The 21071-nt window shown below is 42.2% G+C and overlaps 1 protein-coding gene across 3 annotated transcripts; it reads right to left on the reverse strand.

Moving 5' to 3' along the window:
• Positions 1 to 2786: 2786 nt before the first annotated feature.
• Positions 2787 to 20248, reverse strand: LOC132158842 (interferon-induced transmembrane protein 3-like). 3 transcript variants are annotated; one of them, XM_059568438.1, is made up of 2 exons: positions 19881 to 20248; positions 2787 to 3289 (listed from the first exon to the last, which is right to left on the reverse strand). In XM_059568438.1, the coding sequence occupies exons 1-2, from the start codon at positions 20199 to 20201 to the stop codon at positions 3152 to 3154; spliced, it is 459 nt and encodes a 152-aa protein (XP_059424421.1). In that variant the 5' UTR covers positions 20202 to 20248; the 3' UTR covers positions 2787 to 3151. The 3 variants fall into 3 exon arrangements, with proteins under 3 accessions (XP_059424421.1, XP_059424420.1, XP_059424419.1); XM_059568437.1 differs by lacking the exon at positions 19881 to 20248 and adding an exon at positions 5141 to 5584; XM_059568436.1 differs by lacking the exon at positions 2787 to 3289 and adding an exon at positions 13694 to 13882.
• Between the last annotated feature and the right edge of the window lie 823 nt (positions 20249 to 21071).

Genomic DNA, 21071 nt, shown 5'->3' on the forward strand with positions numbered 1-21071 from the left:
AGCAAGATTCAAACGGCGTAAATCCAGAATGGGTCGTAATCCGCCGTCTTTTTTTTGGTACCACAAAATAACGGCTGTAAAACCCTGACTCCATCTGAGAGGGGTGTACTTCTTCTATAGACCCTTTGCTCAGTAGAGCTGACATCTCCCGTCTCAACACCGCTATATCCATCGGTTTGACCACCGTGGAAAGAATTCCGCAGAAAGGGGGTGGGCCTTTCCGAAACTGAATGGTGTATCCGTGACAAATTGTGCGTAACACCCATTGAGAAATGCCGGGCAAGCGTTCCCACGCGGCCCGAAACAATGTTAGCGGTCTCAAAATGTCAGTTTCCTGCAACGCTGTCGCACACATTGAAATGTCAGGGCACGAAAAACTCGCGGTGTCTGTGCACAGGGGAAGTATATGCATAGTAGTCGTTGCATCTCGTTGTGCGTAATCCTGAAACGTGTCCACGGCAGGAGTTAGGCCAACAGATTGAACATCGGGCTCTGCCTCTAGCGAAAAAGCAGCGGCTGTGCGAGCCGTCATGACGGGCCGTTCGTGAAAGACCCCTTGAAGCTTCCCCCGAGCTCTTAAAGCTGGATCGCGCAGAGTGTCTGAGGGAGTGCTTGGCGTTGTAGTTCGCCCCAGTGCTGTTCGAGGCGCTGTTTGCGGCGAAACAGTCAGAGTTTGAGCGTGGGGACTGCAATGAGAGTGTTGGATGCGCGAAAGCGGTCCAACAGCGCTCTCTAGCGGAGGGCACAGTCCCTGGCAGGCAGCAAAAGGATCAGGAGCTGCTGTTCGGTGCCCGAGAACGAGAGGCGTTAGCCGTCGAACTCAGGTTCAGCCTTTTTCGTTGGCGTTGTTGAGCCGGTGGAACAACTCTAGGGCCCCAATCCTTGCGAGGGGGCGCCATAGGTGAAGGCTCCTCCCGAGAGGCTACTCGCTGGCGGTGAGAGGAGGTTGAACGAGAGCGCGCGGGCGCCTGTCGGCGTTCAACCTCTCTGGGTCTGGGTATATATATGCGTACGCATGCATGGGCGGTGCCACGCGCTATTTGGCCAATAGGATTGGCGGGATGGTATAGGGCTTCAGACATTCGCCACACCGAAGGTGTTCCCATACGTGGTGACGTCACCGCAGCATCGAAGTGACCTATGAAAGGGAAAGTATCTCAAACCCTGTGGCAAACCAATTCCAGGAAACATGTTGTTAAAACTGGAAACTGTAGCAAAACGTTCCTCACCGGTTTGAACTTTAGCTTGCCCCAGATTCTTAAGAAAAAAAAGATTTTTATAATTTTTGGCTTCCGACCAACAGGAGTATCACAAGCTTTAGGAAAGGATGCAGAAGATACTGGGGAGTAATTACAGTTTTTAAAAAGCATAAATAAACCAGAGGGGATAGCTCCCAAAACTGTAGCAAATTATTTTGGGGTTATTGGTATTTGGTGTTGGGAAAGAAATTCTGAGTACCTGAACAAAAGACCTCGCTCACTGTAGGGGTCATATGATGCGATTTAAATTTCTTAAATTGTTTTCTAAGAGAGCAATTTTTAATTGGTAGCAATTTGCATTTATTAAAGTTTAAATTTAATCCCAAAGCTTCAGAAAAATGGAATTTGTGATGAATCATTGAAGAATAAAGCTGTATCGTCCACTAATTGACTAATTTTTACTTTAGTGATGCCAATTGTGATAATCTTTAACTGACAATTGTTGATATGTGTGCTAAGGAACTGTTTTGCAATTAGGAACTGGTAAGGGAAAACTGAACATCTTTGTCGAACTCCTCGTTTTAAAAAGAATCTAGGTGAAGTTCTTACTTAATTTGATAGAGCTGTTTATGTATAGCATTTGGAGCATCCTGTGAAAATGCATCGCCAAAGCCAATTTTTTGTAGAGCCATAAAATTAAAATTTGTGTTCCAATGTGTCAAAAGCTTTGTAATAATCTAAAATGAAAATGAAGCAATCACTGTCTATTAAATCTGAATAATTTAACATATGTAGTATGTGCCTTTTTTTTTTGTTTTTTTGTCAAGTATGGAGTTCAAAACATATTTCAGTCTTTTTGCTAGAACTTAAGCTATTATTTTATAATCATTATTTAATAATGTAATTTGAAGCCAATTGGACTCAAAAAGAGGGGATCTTTATTTAAATTGGGGAAAAGCGTTATTAATCCTTGACATAAGGTGGCTAGAGCTATTTTTTTTATACTTTCTTCATAAACCTTTAACAAGAATGGTGCTATACTATGACTATAAAAGCATGTCAAATTCTGAGCTGAGTCCATCTGTTTTGGGGAATTTGTTGGCTTTTAAAGAGTTAATTGCCTCTATCTCCTTCAGTGTGATAGAGGCGTTACAAAAATGTTTATCTAAGTCACTCAGCTGGTTTATATTAGGTAAAGATTTAAAGAAATCATTCATATGTTGTTGGGATAATTTAGAAGTATAAAAATCACTGTAAAATTTGGCACGGATATTTTTTGGTTCATCACTAATATAACCATTCATCATTAGTTTTCGTATTTGGTTGTTTCAGCTTGCTTCCTTTCCAATCTGAAACTGCATCAGAATGTTATGACTGGCCCAGAATAGAAGTGCATCGCCAGTACGAATTTACTGGAATTATTGCAAATATATATATTATTTTTAAAAATACAAAATTTAACAGTAAAGACTGTATGTGTAAAAAGGGCTGTGTATTGTGTATTGATGGTAATAAAATTGACTAATACATACATCTTTGAAAATATTTTATTTGTATTACTGTGGAAATGCAGCAAATTGCTAATCAGATATTTATCTATTTGTTTATTCAAGGTTTTAAACATAAGTTTAACAATACTTTAAAAAAAGAAAAAAAAAGTGTACATGAAGAGTTTTGATAGTGGCTGTGATTGAGTAAGAAAATAATTCATATACAGTCATTTGAAAGATATAGGCAGTGAATGTATTTTATGTCAATACATGTACTTAGATAATAAAAATGTATGTAATAAAAAGCTCAAATTAGCACAGCTGCATACAAGATAACCAAAAAAAGTCTAGACATACAATAATCAGCCTTATAGCATATGTCATAAACAGGCTATACTGACATTGAGCAAACAGGATTTACAATCCATAGAATCAAATCTGTATTTATTGGCATTTATCAACTCACAACACAATTTTGACAATAATACACATTACAATGAAAATGAGGCCAATACCGAAGGCAGCATGATTCAGGTTGAGCGCCGTTTTGGAGTTCTTCTCTGCTAATTCTCGCTGTCCTGCGAAGTTGGCATTTCTAGTCTGTAAAAGCAATTGGGAAACACAGCGTCAGCCACTTCTGTTCTCTGAGTTGCTTTGAGCCAATGGCAGATGGGGGAGTACTCAAAAGAGCGGGCAAACTCCATTCTGTGGATGGGTTTCTTAGTAACATTTAATGCTTTGTTTTTATTTGATGGAAGATTTTTAGGTTGTATTAAGTACTGTTTATTTGATGGTAAATGTATGCTGTACCAACAAGCAAACAACACAACATAACACAACATGTTTGTATCTATATATTTAAATATATATTTATTATATTTAAATATATTACCAAGTTACACCTAGATGTCATACATTTTTAAACATTTCATATTTTATTTATTAGTATTAATGCCAATTACTATTATTATGGTTAATATTCTTGTCAAATAATAGGCCATTAAATCCAGAAGGTTGCAGAAAACCTTTCATTTTACTGATCTGAGTTGTTAAATAAAATAGTTTTGTTCACGGGTCATCATTCTAAGTTGTTTGCTTTGTATTCTGGCTGTTCGTTTCTATCAGTTTGACCAGTTCAGGCTGCATTATTGTATTGACAGAGTGTAAACAGAGACAGCAAACAGCGGTCTTAACCCAGTTCTAATGCACCTGAACCAATTAATCAAGCTCTTCAGATTAACTTAAAAACTCAACACATTTTAGACACTGTAAAAAAAAATCAAGTTCAATTCAAAGAGTCAAATTTAAGTAGAAAGTCTTATTTTCTGATAAAACAATATAAAAGTCTTTGTTTTATTTATAACTTTAAAAATTCCCTTTTTACAGTGTATTTGCCAGTTCTCTGAAAAATTTGATGTTTTTCTTACACCATTACACCACTTCAGACATTTATTAACCCCCAAGATCTGTTGGATTGATACACTTTTTGGGCTTCAAAACCTCGACCACCATTCACTGCTATAATTAAGCTTAGAAGTGGCAGGATATATATATATATATATATATATATATATATATATATATATATATATATATATATATAGGATGGATTGAGGGTGAGTACATAATGGGTTAATTTTAGGTTTTGAATGAACTTCCCCTTTATACCACGTTTCTTTAACATGTTTAATCAAGACACACGGTCTTACCACCTTCAAATTTCAATGTGTTGCCTTTAGCCTACTTGAAAACATGCAGTTTTGCTAGCAATTTAAAAATAAAGATAGTTTCCTTGTTTTTATTTATTTATTTTTATAATTGAAATGATCTATTCAGCTCTAAAGCAGTCAAAATAACTAAAACTAAAAATATAGGTCTATATATTTTCTTAAAGATCTGTTGCTGTTGAGGGGGTCTCCAGTGCCACACCTATTACCAACTGACCGTCATTTACTGGAAACCGAAAGACAGAAGAACACACCCACTTGTACACGCACTTTATCTATGGAACATGGCAGTTACATGACAGAGCTTGTCTTATTTACATATCATTTTAACCACAAGTACAGTACTATTACAGACTATTTAACAGGCTTGCATAGCCTTCTTGGCAATCACCCGTATCTTAGTTACAAAATAGTTTAAAGTGCTATGTCATGTTCAATAAATTACTGCTGTGTTAAAAAATACACTCTGTTTACTATAATCATATAAGAATTTTTTTTTCTAATTACATAATATATATATATAATTCATCAACTCATTCTCCAAACCACAGTGCAGAACAATGAAAGGATAATGATCAATTAATTATTCAGGCTCAAAACAGAAAAACTTTAAAAACATAATAATCAACCCAACAATTGTTCTGACAAAAGAAGCAATTTAGAAGCAATTTGTCATCTAAATAAAGAAATGAAATAAAAGTAAAGCACATGGACTAATACTTACAGAGCAGGAGAAAACAAGTGCAGCAATGCCCAGAGGCCAACAGCAGCACAGCATGGTGAAAATAGAGTAAGCAAAGTAATCTGGCACTAGATTAGCCAATGGAGTGGTTGTCACAAATACTGCAGGCTGAACAGCAACCACGGGTTGTCCTGGATGCGGCCACTGGGTGTAGGGGCCTTGGGGGACCGGCTGGCTTGGAAAAGAGGGAGGATATCCAGCAGGATTGGCCTGGTACGGTGGTGGTGGTGAAGAAGAATACAACATTGCTGATTTCTCAGATGAATTCAAGGCCCCTGGAGGCTGATTAAAAGACTGGCTGGGATACATTCTTCAGATTATTGGATTCTGATTGAAATATCCTTTGCCTTGTGATCTGCTGAGATGTATTTCTTTTGTCTGGCTCAGGCTTGTCTGTGCTGATGATGCGAGTCAGCAAATGCAATTTGTAGGGGAGGAGTGAACAGAGGCGTCATCCCTATTCAACGTGAGGGGGCGTGACGTGCCACCTCAGATTTTTGAGACAATTGGATTTTTAATGCAGCTTCCAAAAGACATTAAATGAATAAATAAACAGCCGATTAATATTTTCTACATTTAATACAATAACACCTGCATAATTAGAGCGTTCAGTGCGTCATATCATCAGCTGTTAAAAATCAAATATGCGTTTGCTGGCTGGCGCTGAGCCAAATACAGACGTACAGAACTGCGCATTAACCAATTACAGACGATGCTCATGATGCAATGACCAATCAGAGCTGTTCAGATGAGTCATCGCTGTAATGCAGTGTTTTCTTCACTGGCTCGCTGACTGAGTACCTCTTTTTTGCGAATTCTCTCGTCAGAAACAACAAAGTGCAAAAGTGTTTACGATATATTACAAAAGATATATTACTTTCATAGTGTAAACAGCGTCAGTGATTTTAATGGGAGTTTTCGAGTGTGCTTGAACTAGACTGTCAGGGAAAATGTTTTTTGATAATGTAAATGTTCTTTGCTCACTTTCTGCACCATAAAAGTGTTATGATTAGTATTGTTAAATTTACATTAAATATGAACTCAGTCATTAAAAATGTTAGTACACAGGTTTTAATGAATATTTAATAGATTATATTATTACTTTGAGCATCGCCCACTATAGACCAACATAATCAAGAATCAAGAATCAAGATATTTCATGATAGACTATAGTTAATGCGTTTTGGGGATGTTTCGAATAAAATGAAAAAAAAAAAATATACATGCTGCTGTGGTTGCTGTGTGTCACATGACGACCCCCCCCCCCCAAAACTCGTGCCCCCTCAAAAATAATGAGTACATGACGCCCCTGAGTGCCAAGAACTTTACCCCTGTTTTCAACCTAGCCTACAATGTGCGTTCCTTGTGGGTTCACAATCGCGGTTTCCTTTACTTCAGAAGAAAACTAAATGTTAACCCATTTAATCCCGCCGGTCACAATAGTGACCATAAAAAAGGTTCTCTTACGAGAGCTCTCTCGTACTGCGTCTTAGCTAAGACGCTACGGGAAAAGTCTCTTTTCACGAAATACTGAAGCAAAAAATTATCCTTAATTTTGTATTTTTGTAAAGCGCATTTGCAGCAGTACACAGCCATAGGCGAGACGGCTCGTCCGCTTATTGGCTTGTTCTGCGGCAACTGCACAGCCTATGGAGCGCAGGCTGATGCAACATCAGACCAATAACGCTTCGCGCCCTTCTTGCCACTTCCCGCCGAAACGGGTGTGGCCCAACCTATAAAAGGAGCTCGAAAAGGCTGACTCACCTGATTTTTCATCTCTTCAGCGAAGCTCACGCATCGCTGGATCACGGAGGAAGCAAGCGCCGTCTGAGAAGCATATCAGCGGGACGAGCCATTCTGAAGCTGCTGGGCTCCACTGCCGTCTTCCACTGCCGTTCCTGCTGCGCTGTCCGGCGCCTATATCCTTTATATCCTTGTATCCTTATATGTCCTGTGTGTGTTCGCCCTGCGACGCACACTCACAAAAAGAGCTGCGTCTTTTTAAAGATGCCCTCGTGCGGCTCATGCAGAGCCCCCCTCAGCGAAGGAGACCGTCACGTCATCTGCGTCTCCTGTCTCGGTGAGGACCATGCAGCGCTCGCGCTCGCTGACGGCGGCTGCCCTCATTGCGAGCTACTGCCTATGGTGACTCTGAGGACTCGCCTGGCATCCTTCTCGAAGCCTGCATCATCCGCTGCGCCGCAGCGCCGTAAGAAGCGCCGCTCGCAGCGCCTACCGGAACCGCCTCCAGCTCGGCCGAGCTCGCCGGTTCCCTCCGCCTCGACGGCCTCCCCTGCATCGCTTCCCGATGTTCAGCGTCCGCTGTCTGCCGACGCGTCATCCGAGGAAGTGGATCTCAGGCCCGCGTCGAAGGAAGAGGACACGTGCTCTCTGCTTGCTTCGGGCAGTGAGGGTTGGGCGAGCTCCGTGGATCTCGCGCACTCTGCTCAGAGGCCCAGCAGACGGGGGGATATCGATAAAGAGCTGATGCGAGTGCTCGCGCTGGCCGCAGCGAGCCTCGGCCTCGAGTGGTCTGCACCAGCGCCCCCTTCACGTTCCCGGCTGGATGGTAGCTATCTCCCGGATGAGCGTTCATCTTCAAGCTCAAAGCAGCCCCCTTTCTTCCTGAGCTTCACGAAGAAGTGGCGAAAGCTTGGAACGCTCCATTTTCGGCGAGAATCTGTTCATCTGTTTCGCCAGCATTCTCCGCACTGGACGGTGCTAAAAACAGAGGCTACCTGTCACTTCCGCCGGTGGAACAGGCTATAGCAGCGCACCTTTGCCCGCCCTCTGCTGGACGGCGGACTAAGGCGGCGTTGCCATCCAAAGCCTGCCGCATGACGTCATCGCTGCTCGCACGGATCTTCTCTGCTGCTGGGCAGGCTGCGTCTGCGCTACACACCATGGCCACGCTGCAGATTTTCCAGGGCGATCTCCTCCGCAAGCTGGATGAGATGGGACCTGAAGCGATCTGTCTCGCGGATCTGAGGAGTGCTTCGGATCTCTCCCTCCGCGCTACTAAGTCCGCTGCACAGGCCATGGGGCGGGTTATGGCTTCCGCTACGGTGACTGAGAGGCATTTGTGGCTGACGCTTTCTGACATCAAGGAATCTGAGCGCGCTGCGTTCCTCAACGCGCCGCTGACTCCTGCTGGCCTCTTCGGATCATCTGTCAACGAGTTTGTGGAGAGATTCGCCGAGGCCCTGAAAGCTTCGCTGGCGTTCAAGCACTTCTTGCCGAAGCGCTCCGGTTCTGCAGCTAGCCGCTCTAGGCCGGCCCCACAGAGCTCTCAGCCACGCCCACCACCTCCAACTGCGTCATCGCGACAGCGTCAGCAACGCAGCTCGGGACCCCGTTCTCGCTCTTCAAGCCGTCGCCCCGCGCCGCGGGAGCCGCGGCAGAGGATTGCGATGAAGCCAGAAGCCCCGAAAGCTCTGACCCGAGCTCTGACCCAAGCGCGCCGCTGTTGCAGTTCCAAGAGTTGTGACTGCCTCAGTGTCTTCTGCAATGCGCAAGCCTGCACGAGTGCCCGCTTGCCTGCACACAAAAGCCGTTATCACGGCTGCCCAGATGTTTCACGAAAAGAGTGTGTTTTCTGGTGTTCCGGCCACGGCCGATGGTGCTATAAATGTAAGGACGATGCCCACTCCTCAGTGCCCATCTCCACATGTAAGCACAGCCCTGCACATAGGGCCTGCGCCCATAAAAGCGACTCAAGTCGATCGCGCACACTGCATAGTAAGCGTGCCCACCCCTCAGTGCCCACAATTACTATGTCACACGCGTCATGTGGTTTCTGTAAAAACGAAATCCATGCACGCTCGTCCTGCCACAGCCGATGGTGCTATAAATGCGGTGACGATGCCCACTCCTCAGTGCCCATCTCCACATGTAAGCACAGCCCTGCACACAGGGCTCGCGCACATAAGATCGACACAGATCGGTCGAGCGCGCCGCATAGTAAGCGTGCCAACCCCTCAGTGCCCACATACACTATGTCACATACGGCGCGCGGCCTCTGTAAAACCGAGGCCCGTGCATGTGCGCTCTGCACAAGCAGACAGCGAGTTGAAAGTGGTAAATGTGCACATATGCAGCCCACAGTTACTCGCAAACATATCGAGTCCCACGGGACCTGCTCAGCCTTCCCCCAGTCGGTTAAGCACCGAGACGGGGTCGAGGAGGAGCGATCTGCCCGCTGTGATCAGCGCGCTCCCCGCCTCAAATGCGCAGCACACCCGAGCGCTGCCGTTGCCCGGTCAACAGAGCGCGCTTCGCATCCAGCCCTTAGCCATTCATGCAGATGCATGGTCAGCGCTTCCAGGGGTTTCGGTTTGGGTGCTAGGCATTATAAAGAGAGGCTACTCGCTACAGTTTTCTCGACGCCCTCCGCGCTTTTCAGCGCGCGTCGAAACTACGGTCAAAACAGAAGTAGCACACATACTTCGGGCCGAAATATCAAAACTGTTGAGCAAAGGGGCTATAGAGCCTGTGTCTCAAGCTCAAAGCGAGGGAGGGCTGTACAGCAGATACTTTCTGGTGCCCAAGAGAGACGGGGGTCTCAGGCCCATACTGGATCTAAGACAGCTGAACAAGGTATTGATGAAACGCAGTTTCAAAATGCTTACGACCAGGAAGCTCCTCGTGCAGATTCGCAGAGGGGACTGGTTCATGTCAATAGATCTGAAGGACGCATATTTTCAAATACAGATAGCGTCAAACCACAGGCGATATTTGAGATTCGCCTTCGAGGGCCAGGCATACCAGTTTACAGTCCTGCCGTTCGGCTTGTCCGTGGCTCCTCGTACGTTTACGAGATGCATGGATGCAGCGCTCGCTCCTCTCAGGCTCAGAGGCATGCGAGTGCTGAATTATTTGGACGACTGGCTGGTTCTGGCCCGATCACGAGCGGAGCTCGTGGACCACAGGGCCGTTTTGCTCGATCGATGGGCGAAGAGTTCGCTGAACCCCAGTCAGACGATTCTGTTTCTGGGTATAGTTCTGAACTCGTGTTCCATGACGTGTCGCTCAAACACTGTCAGAGGATGCTGGGCCTCATGGCCTCAGCATCTCCGGCTCTGCAGCTGGGCCTGCTCCGCAGGCGCCCCCTGCAGTTCTGGCTGAAGGCACGGGTGCTGCGCAGAGCGTGGGCGTCTGGCCGGCTGCATTTCAAGGTCAATCAGAGCTGTGTCACGGCTCTGGCACCTTGGACAGCGAACGGCTTGTACCGATCAGGTGTAAGCCTGGGGACTTCCCCGAATGTGAAGATGGTGTCGACGGACGCCTCCACTTCGGGATGGGGAGTGCTGCTCGAGGGCAGACCGTCCTTTGGCCTATGGTCAGAACGGGAAAAGCTCCATCATATCAACTGTCTGGAAATGCTGGCAGTGGAGAACGCGCTGATGCGCTTTTGTCCTCATATCAAGGATCACCACGTCTTAGTCCGTTCGGACAACATGTCTGTGGTGTCCTACATAAATCGCCAGGGCGGTCTCGGGTCCCGAAACCTGTACAGGCTAGTGGAACGCCTCCTGGTTTGGGCTCAGCGCAATGTGCGTTCACTGAGGGCAGTGCATGTGCCTGGGCTACAGAATCTGGGTCCAGACAGGCTGTCCAGAGGCAATGTTCCTACGGGCAAATGGTCTCTACACCCGCAAACAGTCCGGCTGACATCCTCTCGCAGGCCAGGGGCTCGATTTGGCACCCTCAACCGGAGTTGTGGTCCCTCCATGTGTGGGCGCTCAACGGTTACCCGCTGACCTCGCAGTGGGAGTGCTAAATACCATCACTCAGGCTAGAGCTCCGTCGACACGACGTCTGTATGCCTCGAAGTGGTCGGTGTTCTCCAGCTGGTGCACAGCTCGAGGATGTTCACCCCTTAGTTGTGAGGTGACGGAGGTTCTCTCCTTCCTGCATGAGCTGTTGGATAAGGGCAGAGCCCCATCCACGCTCAAAGTTTATGTGGCGGCCATCGCAGCGTTTTCTGAAACAGCGCTCAGTCAGTCAATAGGAAGGAATGATTTGGTCATCCGGTTCCTCAGAGGAGCTAGGAGGCTGAATCCTCCCAGACCTCCATCAGTCCCTATGTGGGACCTCACGGCGGTTTTGGAGGCCATGAAGGGTCCCCCTTTTGAGCCTATCCAATCAGTTAGCCTTCAGCATCTGTCGTTCAAGACAGTATTCTTGTTGGCTTTCGCTTCAGTGAAGCATGTGGGTGATCTGCACGCGCTCTCGGTGAGCCAGTCGTGCTTGGAGTTTGGGCCTAATGACTCAAGGGTCATACTCAAACCTAGGCACGGTTATGTGCCGAAATCCCTCAACAAGCCGTTTCGGGCTCAGGTTATTGCCATGTCTGCCCTGCCGGTGTCAGGAGAGGATAGAGACTCGAGTCTTCTTTGCCCTGTCAGGGTTTTAAGAGCTTATGTGTCTCGCTCTGCTGCCGTTCGGCAGACAGAGCAGATGTTTGTCTCGTTCGGTGGACGTTCCAAGGGAATGGCTGTTTTGAGACAGACTCTATCCAGATGGATAGTTGACGCCATAGCATTAGCTTACGCTTCCAGGGGCCTGCAGTGCCCGTTGGGCATCAGAGCACACTCCACAAGAGGCGTCGCCTCGTCGTGGGCGTGGTCTACTGGGATCTCCTTGCAGGATATATGTATGGCGGCAGGTTGGGCCTCGCCGTCTACATTTATCAGGTTCTATAACCTGGAGGTTCCCGCCTTGCAAGCAAGGCTGCTGTCGGTATAGTCGAATCAGGGCCCTGAGGGAATGAGTTCATGAGCGCTGCCGACTGTTATATGGGCAGTATTGCGTAAGACCCACATTGCCACATTGGTCAGGCCTTACCTCGGCTGTGTGATGTCATATTGCCGCATCTAAGGATGCTGCTAGATATGGGACGGAGGGCTTTCCCCCTTTTCTGTCCTGGACTCTCTGTGAGTCCCTCAGTGACGGTGCACTGTAAATCCTGGGCGTTTATTGGTGTGTGATCCCTGCGCGCACGGCGTTTTACATTGGGTTCCCGTAGCGTCTTAGCTAAGACGCAGTACGAGAGAGCTCTCGTAAGAGAACGTACTCGGTTACTAAACGCAACGAACGAGTACTGCGTTCTCTGCCGTGCGCACGATTCACTCTGGTTCGCTTCGGCGATGAAATAAATCAGAGTACGTTTTCATTTAAAAGTTCTAAAACCTTACTGACTGATGTTTTAGTGCACTTCCTGCAAATAAGGGAAAAAATAAAGGGTCTCGATTAAATATGTGCAGTTTCGCATGATTAGTGCAAATTGTCACATGACCAAAGCGGTTTATTTCATGTTTGCACCTTGAGAAGATGATGGCTGCAGCAAAGCTCTAAAACGAAAGCTGTTTATTTGCAGTTCTTCAGCACCTAGTGTGGGGGAGTTTGTTGGCAGCTGTGGGCTACTGCAGATGCGTATTCATTATGAATCCTTAAATCTGAGGAGAGTGATTACTTTTATGGATTTTATTAAAAAATGGATGTTTTAATTGTTGTTTTAATATAACAATATCTGTGTTAGTAAAAAATAAAAAAAAACACAAACATGGTTTGCATGTGTCCTTGTACTCCCTGGGGCTGGGCTCTTCCTCTCCTCCAGCTACAGTTTTTATTTACAAAAGCTGAGCCACATTTCACATAATAGAAAACTAAATCTACACCAAATATATATATATTTTTTAAGTATTTCTTTCTTTTATTTTTTTTTGATTTGTCATTTATTTCAATATGGTATTACTGTAGAAATGTAGAAAATTGATGTTTTATTCTGAAAAAAAAAAAATGAATTCAAGCAATAAATACTAACTATAGTTTCCTCGTCTCAGCAGTCCATGTCTATAACTTTACCTGTGTTTTAAAAGAACATCATTTCTGATTTAAAAAGAAAATGTTTGTTTGTGCCTTCTGATTTGATTATTTGACAACACTTTCATTTCTGTTTAAGCTGGCACTGGAAACTGTCTCTGTAGTGGGTTATTTTTGGTTGTTGTGCTTTTCTGATGACATTCATTTCTTAAAATGTGGCAGGTACTGTGGGTAATAACTCAAATCATTTTGTCACTTATTTTTTTAAATAATTTATCCTCACATTGTTAAATTGTTTGGGTGTTTGTTTAAAGATACTCAATATGTGGGTTGTATAATCCTCTCAGATTAACTGCCAGACTCATCACTTCATGCATGATAAATGTGGTGGTAAATAACAACAACAAAAAGATAGTCAGATTTATGTACATATGTACCTAAATACACATATATGCTAAGTTATATATATATATATATATATATATATATATATATATATATATATATATATATATATATATATATATATAATTAGCACAGCTACACACAAAATATGTAACATAAGATAAATGTCTTAGTACATTACAACAGTACTGTAAAGTCAACAGAAAACTGTGTGGTAGCTTTCATTGGTTTAAACATACAACAATTAGCCTCAACGCATATTAGAGTAATGATAAACTGAACTAGTAACATTCAAAATACAGAAAATCAAATCAGTTTGTAATCTGCATATAACCATGTCAGCTTTTATCTAACAGTCCGAATCACAATCTGGCTGATGATGATCACTACAATGATAACGAGGCCAATAACAAGGGCGACATGATTCAGGGTACGTGCAGTTTTGGAGTTCTTCTCTGCTAATTCTCGCTGTCCTGAGTTGTTGGCATCTCGAGTCTGTGAAAACAATTGTAAAATATATGATGTAAGCCATATTTGTTCTCAAAAATTACTACATTTTGCTAGATAAAATAATTGTGAGAAATAAAATTGCCAAAAAATTTTTTTTATTGATACAAAGTTGCACTTACTTTTTTTGTTTACAAAAATTATTATTTATTATATTTTTATCACATGGTAGAAACAGGCTTCCATAAGTAACAATTTGAATTAAATGTGACATTTTGCACAAAGTACAAAGACTAAAATATGTGTATTTACTTGTAAAACATACTCTGTGTGTCAGGATAGTAATGAGAGGCAGAGGTAAGTGAATCCAACTACAGTGTTTATTTACAGAATAACAAGTACGAGGTAAGTAATCGGTGGTTTCAGGTGCGGGTTTGGTGCAAATCACTGGGTTTGTGCGAGGCTGAAAACAGGTGAGTACATCCTTCGCAGATATGTCAATGCCACACAGTCACAGTTCGTTAATACTTTTCTCTTTCTCTTTCAGACGCAGAAGTTTTCAAGTGAGCTTGGATGAAACACAGGAGCAGGGTCGTAGCTGGGGTTCACGGGGCCCCGGTGCAGGTTCTACCAGTGGGCCCTTTTTGAAATGGTTTAATTTGCATGTTCATTCTATTTATTTATTTGTACTATTTACACCATGTTTAAGCTTGTTTAAGTTTGTATGTGTACTGTAAGTGTAAGTACAGAAACCGAATAATCAAATGTAAAATAGCACTGCATAGTCTTCAGTGTAAAATAAATTTTACAGTCAGACCAAAATGTATTTAGATACCTTTAACATTTCTCACATTATCATAATTTATTTGCTATAGTTTAGATCATGGTAATAAAATAGAACAAGAACTTACAGTTAAACTGTCAGAACAAATGTATCTTGATAATGCCAGAAAACTTTGAGAAAAAGGTGTGTAATGGATTACAATCAAACAAAACTTTAGACAACTGTTAGTATGCCAATATTTACACAACTCTCAATACTTTGTTGACCATTTACCAAGCAATGCTTAATTTTGTTCACTCTGTGGTTAATTAGCAATTAAAGAAGAAACACTTAAGCAAAACATGGTCAGGTCAAAGTGTCTGAATAATTTTTGGTCCCAAATAGTTTATCAATTTCACTGGTAGTCCACAGTATGAAGAATTTTTGGGTATAATATTTCACAGTTCGCTTTATTATGTTGTAGGTTACATAAATGAATAGTGCTCTGCACCCACAAATAAAAAAATGACAAAAAATTATATCTTGTGTCTGAATAATAAGTTTGACTGTGGATTAATTATTGTTAAAGCTACAAAGTAATTAATTCAAGAGCAGTAAGTGATTTTCTGGCTTTCATTTTCATGGATTACCATTAAAATTAAAATTAGGCATGGTCACTTTACGAGACAATGCATCCATTATAATAATACACATCCGATTTTTTCTGCACTGTTAACTTTCACTTAAGACATAACCGACAGTTTTTTCGAACATACTTTCCAAGACTATTTTGACATCATTTTGTATGTATTTGTCAATTCAAAGCAAGAAGAGGCAAATTCAGTGTTCATTGGTTTTGAGATGCGTCTCTTTGAATGTGCCCTGTGCACACAGAACACCGCGCGCCGGTGCTGAATTGGGCTCCTTCACATCTTTTTCTGTTGAGATCGTTGGGGGCCCCTCTTCAGCCGTGGGCCCCTATAATCATCACCACCTTTCACCCCACTAGCGACGGCCCTGCACAGGAGACTTGGAAGATCGTTGGAACTCAGGTAACAGATGAATATTCAGGAATCCTGGGGGCAGTAGCACAAGGACACAAAGGTTATTGTTTCAAAAGGTGCATATACATTACGTCTTTGAATCCACTAGACGATCCACAGACAATTGTCTATGGTCTGTCCCTGTTGGAGGCTTGACATCGAACTGGGGTTGTGGTGAGTGCTTTATAGTGCGCTGTGATGAGATTGCTGATGGTGAGCAGGTGCAGGTGATTAGTACTCAGGGGAGTGTGATCGGTGTGGGATGGATGGGACCGGGTTTGACTGGTCCCTGAAACCATTTGTCTGTGGGTGGTAACTGGAAGTTAAGCTTATTGTTGTCGTCCTGCATTTTTGGCCACCAGTATTTCTGCTGAAGGGTGGAGTATGTTTTGCTGATGCCGGGGTAGCCTGTTTCAACAGATGAGTGAGTGGAGGAGATGAGGGAAGTGCAGAGATCTTCAAGCACGTAGATTTTGTCAGCGGCACACTCTGGAGGAATGGGCATGTTTTGTGACAGCTCGAGGATCTGTTCATCAAGGTCCCACTGGATGGGGTTGATGAATAACTTTGTTGGAAGGATGGTTTCTGGTTCTTCTATGGTTTCCTCGGGAGTGTGGAGACGTGACAGGGTATCTGCTCTTGTGTTCTTTGACCCTGGATGGTAGGATATCTGAAAGTGAAACCGGGTAAAGAACAGAGCCCATCGAGCTTGGCAATGGTTAAGCCTCTTGGCTTCTTTAAAGTACTGGAGGTTCTTGTGGTTGGTAAGCACGAGAAACGGATGCCTAGCCCCCTCCAACCAGTGTCTCCATTCTTCCAGGGCGAGTTTCACAGCTAGGAGTTCGCGGTTACCAATATCGTAGTTTCTTTCAGCAGGGGATAATTTTCGGGAGAAAAATGCACAAGGCATGGATTTGGACGAGATCTCTGGGTACTGCGACAGGATGGCCCCCGCACCTGTTTTTGAAGCGTCCACCTCGACAAAGAACTTCTTTGCTGGGTCTGGATGATGGAGCAGAGGAGCAGTGGTGAAGGCGGTTTTCAGTGTTTGAAAGGCATGTTCAGCGTCTGGGAGTCCAGTGAAGGGTCTTTGGCTTCCCCTTCAGGAGCGATGTTAATGGCACTGTTATCATGCTGTACTGGTTTATGAACCGGCGGTAAAAGTTTGCAAAACCCAGGAATCTCTGTAAATCATTGATTGACTTAGGAGTGGGCCAGGAGGTGATGGATTGGGTCTTATGGTCAACCATCCTAACTCCTCTCTCGCAGAGGTGGTAACCCAAGAATTTGATGGAGGTCTGGTGGAAAATCCACTTCTCTGCTTTCAAGAACAGGGAAATCTCTCGGAGTCGTTAGAGTACTTGGGAGAGATGGCATTGATTTTCGGTTCTAATGCAGGAGAAGATGAGAATATCATCAATGTAAACACGAGGCGGGCTAGACGGGCATGTTCGTACAAAATGTCCTTTTTTCCCACAGTAGAGGCATAGGTTTAGTTTTCGCCGACAGTTACGTTCTGCTTGAGACAGCTTGTGGGTTTCCACTTGCGTCTTTTCCGACTTAGGTTCTGAGGATTCTTTGGATAAGTTCTGATGGGGAACGGGGACTGGAGCATGAGTTTCTCGATAGCAGGATTGTGATCTTAGATGAACTCGGAGAGCTTGTTGCATGAATTTTTCTAACCCCAAATTGTCATCATAAATGGCGAGCTGGAGGTGAAGCATGGGGTTTAATCCGTAAGGAGGGCCTTTTCATTCCACCCACTTGCCGCAGCTAGAGTTCGGAATTCCAGGGAATTCTCAGAAACAGATCTTTTACCTTGACATAACTGTAATAGTTGGGGCGCCCAAACACTTCCTTGAAATGACTAATGAAACTTTGTACAGACGAGGTGATCACCGTCTCTTGGAACAACAGTGCTTCAGCCCATTGCAATCTTCCGTCCAGCCGGAGAAAGGTGCTGGTCGAGAGACACTGTTGGCGATGTATATATATATATATATATATATATATATATATATATATATATATATACAGTATATATATACACTGTATTTTTCAGACTATAAGTCGCACCTGAGTATAAGTCGCATCAGTCGAAAAATACATCATGATGAGGAAAAAAACATATATAAGTCGCACTGGACTATAAGTCGTATTTATTTAGAACCAAGAACCAAGAGAAAACATTACCATCTACAGCCGCGAGAGGGGCCTCTCGCGGCTGTAGATGGTAATGTTTTCTCTTAGTTCATTTCTCTCAGTTCATGTCAAGTTGATTTTGATAAATAAGTCGCAGGACCAGCCAAACTATGAAAAAAAAGTGCGACTTATAGTCTGGAAAATATGGTATATATATACTGTATATTTGACCCTGGACCAAAAAAACAGTCTTAAGTCGCACGGGTATATTTGTAGGAATAGCCAAAAATACTATGTCAAAATGATCTATTTTTCTTTTATGCAAAATATCGTTAGGATATTAAGTAAAGATCATGTTCCATGAAGATATTTAGTTAATAATTAAATACATTTTTTGTTTAGTAAAATGCATTGTAAAGGACTTTATTTGGACAATTTTAAAGTCAATTTTCTCAGATTCCAGATTTTCAAATATTTGTATCTCAGACAAATATTGTCCTGTCCTAACAAACCATGCATCAATGGAGAGCTTATTTATTCAGTTTCAGATGATGCAAAAATCTCAATTTTTAAAAATTGACACTTAAAACTTGTCTTGTGGTCCAGGGTCTCACAAACGCACACACACACACACAAATATCTTCACACACACACACACACACACACACACACACACACACACACACACACACACACACGCCAAGCTTTATTTTTCAAGATTAAAAATGTATGTTTCTGTCAAAGCTATGTAAAGATTTAATTTAAAAAACAGTATCATGGCTATTAAAACTATTTTATGATTTTATATTAATTTTTTATCTCTGAATGATCTCAAAATAAAGTGTTGCTAAAGTCTGATTTTGTAGTGGTGGTGCTTTAAATTTAATTATTATAATCTTAATTCAAGTGATGAAGGCTTAAAAGTCTGACAGTAATCAGTGTTGTGTACTGTAAAGTTAAGGCCAGGCTTAAATGTTTAAAATGATTAACAGCTGAAAATATTTGTTAGAAATTTAGAAAAGTGATCAAAAAGTAATCAAATGAAATCTGTTACATTACTTTAATAAAGTAATCAAAATAGTTACATTATTTATTACATTTTAAATAGGGTAACTTGTAATCTGTAACATATTAAATTTCCAAAGTACCTTCCCAACACTGTCCCCAATCTACTGGCCTGACCAGTATTTCTTGTTAAAAATAACATTATAATGATGATTCATTTAGTCGAACAGAGGCATTCTGATTTGTGAACTGTATCCTGCAGAAAGACTATAAATTAATATAAGAATATAATTTATTAATTTTTTGTTTTTTCTTTCAGTGAAATGATTTATACTGCAGTACAACAGTAATAATAACTTATATAATGTGAATACTTTTTCCCCCTTAACACTGTTGTTCAGGGTGTATCCAATGCCACACCTTCATCTTTACAGCTGGCAGTCATTTACAGGAAATTAATTGTTCAGTTAGGGAAGTTACAAGAAAGATCTTATTATAATGTCTACATATTAGTGTGACCACTAATACAGCTTATGCTTTAACAAGCCTCTCACCTATTTAGCAGTCAACTGTATTTCCTTTTTCTAGTTATTAAAATCATAAATTGTTTAAGTACATGTTCACTAAAATTATTTGGGCAGCATGGGAGCAATGTAGGGGATTTAAAAAAAAAATCAATATCATTTTAGGTAATAGATCAACCACATAATAGATCAACCACATACTTAATATATACACACACACACACACACACACACACACACACACACACACACACACACACACACACACACACACATATTTATATATGTGTGTGTGATAAAATAAAATATACCATATAAATTATTTTACCAATCATAAAACATATTTTCATGACATTTAGATTTTTTTTTTCTGTTTTGTTCAAAAAGATATAAGGTATAATATAAAAATATATTTCCATCTAGAAAGAATGATTCATCCATTTATTTTGACCAACCTTTGATAGATGATTACTATATTAAATACTACAAACATGTTTTATACTTTATACTTAATGATTATACAAATGTTAAGGAAATTAAACAAAATTTAATGAAACTAATATACTTACTGAGATGGAATAAATCAGCGCAGCAATGCCCAGAGGTAAGCAGCAGCACAGCATGGTGAAGATGGAATAGGGCAGGTAATCTGGCACTGGATTGGCCAGTGGAGCGGCGGTCACAAAAACAGCAGGCTGTACAGTGACCGCAGGCTGTCCTGGATATGGCCCCTGGGTGTACGGGCCCTGGGGGACCGGCTGGTTCGGAAAGGCGGGAGGATATCCAGCAGGATTGTGCTGGTATGCTGGTGGTGGCACTTCAGGCATCCCTGATTTCCCAGATGAATTGTAGGCTTCTGGAGGCTGACTGGAAAACTGGCTGGGATCCATTGTTCGGTTTTTGGATTTTGATTGTAATTTATTTTGCCTTGTGATCCGCAGCAATGTATGTAATACTGTACTCTTGTTCAGTCTTTTATGTGCTGATGAAAGTAGTCAGCGAATGGGAGCTGAGTTGTAGGGGAGGAGTTACAAGAACTTTATACAGTATGATTGCAGGCATCAACTTATAGTTTTAAGTTTACTTAGGTATTACAGATGAAATACCTGAAATATCAGGTGAGTCAAGAGGATTATTTCACCACACCCGAGCATTGTTTTGTGAATCTTTCTCTTTTTAATCTTTTTCCTCATTCCTCCCACCAGCATTGCAGTTATTATTGCACATCGTTACTTATTACATAATGGGTCATAAACCTAACCTATTTTGAAAAAGTGCTCTTAATTAACAGAAAAAAAACTGTTTAAAGAATGAAACGGTTTTGCATTTTGAATTCATTATATATCAAATTACACTGCATGCATAATTACATGAAAACAGAGATAAGACAATTTAAACATACCAAATCATTCCTCAGTAGGCCTACAGATGAACTCCTATTAATTGATCCTTACACTTAAAATCATTACACCAAATGTGTTTGTTAAATTATATTTCCGGCAATGTTAAAGAAAACCTTCTTAGTATCTCTCACGACTGAATAGGAATTAGAAATATAGCTTTAAGCAGCTATTATCAGGGTTTAAGCACTTTAAGGCATTTAAGCACATAAAAACATGACTTTTTTTTAAAATACTTTTTCGCAGAAATATAGTTTTTTTAAATAATCTCAAATATAACAGCCAGGGTTCAGCAAAGTTGTTCATATGAGGAGATCGTATGTGTGAGAATCCAGTTTACACGTGAATATATTCAGTTCA

Source organism: Carassius carassius, chromosome 15, assembly GCF_963082965.1.
Source record: "Carassius carassius chromosome 15, fCarCar2.1, whole genome shotgun sequence".
In the NCBI taxonomy this organism is placed as follows: Eukaryota; Metazoa; Chordata; class Actinopteri; order Cypriniformes; family Cyprinidae; genus Carassius; species Carassius carassius.

Bases quoted from the DNA above. Each gene is read 5' to 3' on its own strand.
- LOC132158842 (XM_059568436.1), bottom strand. From the start codon at position 20,201: ATGGATCCCAGCCAGTTTTCCAGTCAGCCTCCAGAAGCCTACAATTCA. The intron at 13,883-19,880 runs GTAAGTATATTA...TTGTTTTCACAG, and splicing joins CGCTGATTTATTCCATCTCA to ACTCGAGATGCCAACAACTC.